Here is a 6,015-nt window from a genome sequence, read left to right as displayed (position 1 = left end):
ACAAAGAAGTTGAAAAATATTTGCAGACAGTCTAACACTTTGGAATGTATTTACTAAATTGGTTATTCCTTTAAGAAGAAATAATTGGGCAATTTCTAAATAAACATAACTATTTATAAAAAGATAGACAACTTTTATAATAAATATAAGGATAATCAACTAATGAACCATTAAAAGATATAAACTCCTACATTTAATGCAACGTAATAAAAATATGAAATTATTAATTCCGTTGAAAAAATATATTTAGGACAACTATATCTTGTGAAACGAAGAAGTAAAATATCATTTTTAATGGATGTAGTTATAAAACATATACAAATTCAAATTAACTCATTTCCATAGTAACCAAAATAATGTAAAACGCTCTTTTAGCAAAATGCATCTCTTAAATTAGAAACATTATGGACGAAAGTAAAAAACATTTTCCATAAAAAATACTTGTGACAGTAACAACCACCTTATTTCTTATTCCTTCTTTATTAATTTTATATGTCTGCCTTTTTTTTGTAATTTATTAACAGCTAAAGTTTTTATAATTTATAAAACAGTATTTCTTATTTATCGCATGTACTACTCATATGGTACCTTACAAAAATGATTAAGTACTATGAACGTTTTTAATTATTATAGCCAACAAAACAAATGTAGTATGCCTACTTATGAATTTTGTTCACCCATTGTATCTAATTTGAACCTCATAGTATTATGTTGTCGTTTCTGTCATTTTAAAGCAAAATTATAATATGAGCAAATTATTTATATATTTTTGTTTCATATTGACATATGCAACAGTGCTTATTACAATAAATAGACACCCTCCCAAAATATTTCACTTCATACTTTGAGTGTAAATAAGATTATAAACGCACCCAACACATTTCTGATCTAGGTTTATAATTCTTTTGCACAGCATAATAAAAGATGACATACTTATTTAAATATGCTACATTTAGAAAAAAATTAATTTCTTTTTCCATGTTTAATTAAATGTGTATGTATTTCTTTCAAAAAATATATTATTCTTATTTTACATTACAGATAAAAATGAAGTAAAAACGCATTATCAAACATTAGAATATTTTTCTTAATAATAATTCAGAAATCTTATAACATAAAAACTACTTTAACACTATATAAGAAATAATCTGATTCCTAAAATCAATTCTTTACAATCTGCAAATTGTTCTAATTATTTTGTCATACATGATACTACTGTTAATACTAAAAATATGCATGTATCATTTTTTTCGTAAGGTTAAATTAAATTGTGTATAACAAGTGAAATTTTTCATGAATAAAGAAGTAAAAATATAATTAATTTATTAAAGCACACAAAATAGAAAAAATCGAACTAATTTTGTGCAATTCGGTTGTTCAAATGTGTGCAAATATTTTAAAAAACATATGAAGTGGAGATAAACGGAAATACGATAGACGTTTTATATTAATTATCAATAGATCAATTACAAAGTGTGAATAAATTTATTTTATATAATGTATTGATTTTATTCTTTTTTTTTATTATTCTTATTTTACACCATATTACGAGATATTACCATAACGAATTGCATTTTTATACAATATTCCGATTAACCTAATTGTTACATCATATTACGCATTAATTTGATTTTAAAAATTACCATACGGAAAATTTTCATAATAAAATACAACCGAATATAACATTTTTTTTTTTTTTTCAATGATATATATCATGCACATTAAACGTTTCAGCATTTAGATAAAACGTGTGTTTATGTAATGAACAAATGAAACATAGTTGGAGGTTGCATAAGATATAATTCATATCCTTACTTATTATATTTATATTGATGATTGATACATCTGATAAAATGTTCTAGTGCTATGTGCCATCAAAAATAAATAGAATTACATTATTTATTACACATATTTCATTCAAATTTTAAAAAAATAATGATTATTAATAAATATGCTAGGAAATAATTTTCACTTACTAAGCATTCTATAAGAAAATATTTACTAAAATTTTTTCTTTTATCAAACTAAAATAGCTAAATTATAAAGACACAATTAAAAATGACAAAGAAGAACCAACAATCAGTTTATGTATCACTTAAATATCTTTTCATAAACTAATCTTTTTAATATATAATTAAGAACAAATTGTATAATATAATCATATGTGTCTTTTTTTATTTCTTTAATTTATTTTTCAGGATCAAGTTATACAAAATCTTCCCTCATTTAAACATTGCTCCGAATTAAAAAGAAATGTTTTATATTTAACGATCCAATATTTGATTAAAAATGAAAATATAAAATTTATTAATCAATGGATTTCAAAACTCCAGGGTAGATTAGATAAGTATTTAAAAGAAAAAAAACATACATGGAATACTATAAATCCTGATAAACGTTGCAGAGATATAAATTATGTCATTGATGATATAACACACGGTATTAGGCAATTAAAGAAACATAGAAACGTTTGGTTGGATCACCAAATTAATAAAATTGTCATAGATGTACTAAATGCAAATAGATTTTTTAATTGTGATAGAACTTTTAAATACGAAAATAGTAAATATAGGCTTCAAAGGAAGATCATGGATGATTTATGTGAAAACTTTAATTATATTAGTAATAATATGAATAACTACAAAAATAAGCATATGTGCGAAGGAGTTGCTTCATATATAGCATCTAATAAGAGTTATCTTAAAAAACTATTCAGTGATGTAAAAATTCGGAACGATCCTATTTTTAATTTTGATTCAAAGTGCACAATTGATTATATAGAGAACTCGATTACACTAATAAAGTGTAATAATGAAACTAATGCTCCACAAGCTTTGCAGGGAGATTCAAAAGTCAAATTAGAAGATGACGTTAGTGAAGCTGCACTAGCGGCAGTAGAGGCAAATCAATTAGATGATCCAGATCCTGGTGAAATGGCACAGTTTTTTATAGAAGATGATACACCATTTTATCTCAGGCCCACTAATATTGGAACTGCAGCGTTAGGAATTCCCCTCTTATCTTTGATATTATATAAAGTAAAACACAAATATGCTAATAAAAGGGAGAAAACCTTAGGTTTATTAAAAATATTTACATTACTAACATATCGATGTGTTATAATAGCCTCCGTGTATTTTTAAAATGATTACATAACTTTTACAAAATAAGTTGCACCTTCTTCTTCTTAGACAAAAGCACGAGGGCAAAACAGAATGAAAAATAATTTTTCTCAAGATGGTAAAGAAACTGAGGAATTATTAATTAATAGTATTGAACCACTAGAGTTGAAATCACAAAATTCCCAATATAACATTTCATACCAATCTGTAAATGATTAAATATGACATATAAAAAAATAACAGGTTAATTATAATTACCAATAGAGTGATAAGAATGCACCAAGCTGTACATATGACAGCATATTGGATTATACCAATAAAAATTTATAAAATTAAATATATTGTATTGAAAATTATTATGTTATATATCTATCTAATTGTAAGTACGTCATACATTTAAAATAAAAAAACTTGAAAATGCAAATAAAAGATATTTCATTGTAATCTTATCAAAATATCGAAGAATGTTATATTTACAGGTGTCACAAAGGACCTATCCAGAGACCTAACAAGGATGAAATGTTATAAATGTAATGTTGTCTGAAATAAGCGTTGAATTTTTCATCTTTTAATAATAAAAAATATATATTGATAGAAAATATATACATATTAAATTAGGAAAGGCACTCTAATACTTACATAGTTTTACATACATAGGATGCGCCATCTTAAAATAGAAATGATACACACTTAATTTTTTTTGTCTAATATACATTTTACAACATTGCTGAGTGGAAGCAAATGACGTTATTTAGTGTGGTACATATGTTTTGAAACTTAAAAAAAGCATCATATTTTATAGAACGCTGCATTAACTGTAGCAAATATATATATAGAATTATTATAGTTTAACAAAAAAATATATTTTCATTACATTAAAAATGGCTGAATGTTGCATATCTAAAAAAAATGTCCATTTTACTTTAAATATATAACTTACGCAAGTAAATTACTCAATAAATTACGGTAAATATATTAAAATTAGTAAATGTACACTGAAAATTCATAAAACATGGCAATTATGTTTTAAAATAAATCAGCACACAAATATAATAATAAATAAATAAAAAAATTCTTGAGTAGAGGCATATGTACTTTTTGATTCATTATATTATAAAATATGTTCAGTAAAATAGGACACGTATGAAAAAAAAAAAAAGACACATTAATGCTTTAAGTATAAAATAATTATGTAATTATAAAACAAAAACAGAAATGTAAAAATAAAAGTGACAGAATATAAAACTATTAAATGTAAGAAAAAGAATGCCTCTAAATCAATAAGACAGACAATTATATACGTCTCAAGAATAATAATAATTTAACTAATGCTACACGTCATAACGTAAGATAAAATTAGCGCTAAATGAAGCCTATGAATTATGCATTTCCCTGCGCTAAAAATGAAGTAATATAAATAAAGAAAAGATATTTAAAACTAAATTAAATGTGTAAATAAAAAAAATTTATAAGCGCATTGGAAAGTATTGCGCGTAATACGTACATTTGCCAAAATATCTTAAACTATTTTAAATTAATAAACGTAACTTCCGGATATTTTACAAGAAATATAATTCAAAATGTCATAAAATTAGAGTGACTGTTATTTTTTTTTTCTCAATAATAAGATAAAGAAATCATGCTATATTAAATTTTTTTTTAATTTTTCGTAAGGAATAAAACAAAATTTTTTTCAATGTGCTATTTAACGAAAGTTGATACGCATAAGTAAAATTATTTTAATCTCCACGTTGTCACACTGTAAATCTTTTTATATATTTTGCAGAGCCGTTATATAATATAAAAATATGATTAAGCAAATACATCAATTGTAAAGAAATTAATTTTACACCATAATAAAACATAAAATCCATACTATTTGGCTAATTTATAGAAAACATATTTACACACGTTTAAACATATTTTCTGAAATTGTAAAAGTCATAGTACACTCTTTCGTTACACAATATTTCCCACAAATATACGTTATATATATATGACGTTAATACTAAATATAACTCGCATGATTATGCTTTAAAAAAATACCTTGGAAGCAAAAAAAATATTCTTACGCATTTGACGCATGTTATTATTTTGAATAACACAAAATTGTGTATGAAAAAATAAAAGCATTGATGCTTCGAAAAAATAAGGTGTCAGAAGAAAGACCACTAAAGTAGCATAAAATAAAACGAAAACTCCTGTAATGATTAATATTAATAGTTTTACAACATAAAAACTAAATATAAATAAAAAGACATAATTATATCGCAATATATTTTTTTTCAAGTAATTAATGTAATTATCCTACTGTTTTGGTTTTCTTTTAGCATTTTTAATCTGATGTTAAAATATATCTAATTAATTTTAAATATTTTAAAGCATCCATGTCTATTATTATATATAGCACAAATTTTTTCATATAAATGTAAATCCAACTGAATAATTTTTTCCTAATGTGCCAATACAAAAAATATTAAATAGTTAATTTTTTTCAATTATGAATTTTTTTTTACAATGTAATATGTTTTTGTAGTGCTTACGAAATTTGGTTAAAATATAAGACATGAGATAAATATAGGAATAAAAGTGAATAAATATATTAATCAGTTAATTTGAGTGATTAATCACAATTATTATAACGTACTTATATTAAACGTTGCCTTATATTAATTTTTTTTATGTATATTTTTCGGTTTATACAAAATAGTGTTTTTTTATTTTAAAAGTTTGTTTAATTTTTTCCCCCTATTTTCGTATTATTAATGTAATTTTTTTTTGTACACATGAGAGCTAATGATTTTTGAAAAATTAATAATTACCTGAAATATTCAGTTCACTTAATTAGTAATTGTTTTAATAATTTGTTTCCGTGCAATTCATCCTAATAATT

General features: G+C 23.2%; 1 protein-coding gene across 1 annotated transcript; it reads left to right on the top strand.

Annotated features, from left to right (window-relative positions):
- Positions 1 to 2,058: 2,058 nt before the first annotated feature.
- PVX_105200 (Pv-fam-c protein) lies at positions 2,059 to 3,341 on the top strand (the record flags this gene model as incomplete). The annotated part of the gene is made up of 3 exons (XM_001612523.1): positions 2,059 to 2,088; positions 2,199 to 3,038; positions 3,192 to 3,341. The coding sequence occupies 3 exons, from the start codon at positions 2,059 to 2,061 to the stop codon at positions 3,339 to 3,341; spliced, it is 1,020 nt and encodes a 339-aa protein (XP_001612573.1).
- Between the last annotated feature and the right edge of the window lie 2,674 nt (positions 3,342 to 6,015).

Source organism: Plasmodium vivax, chromosome 3, assembly GCF_000002415.2.
Source record: "Plasmodium vivax chromosome 3, whole genome shotgun sequence".
Lineage (NCBI taxonomy): Eukaryota > Apicomplexa > Aconoidasida > Haemosporida > Plasmodiidae > Plasmodium > Plasmodium vivax.
This window is presented reverse-complemented; position numbering and strand designations above follow the sequence as displayed.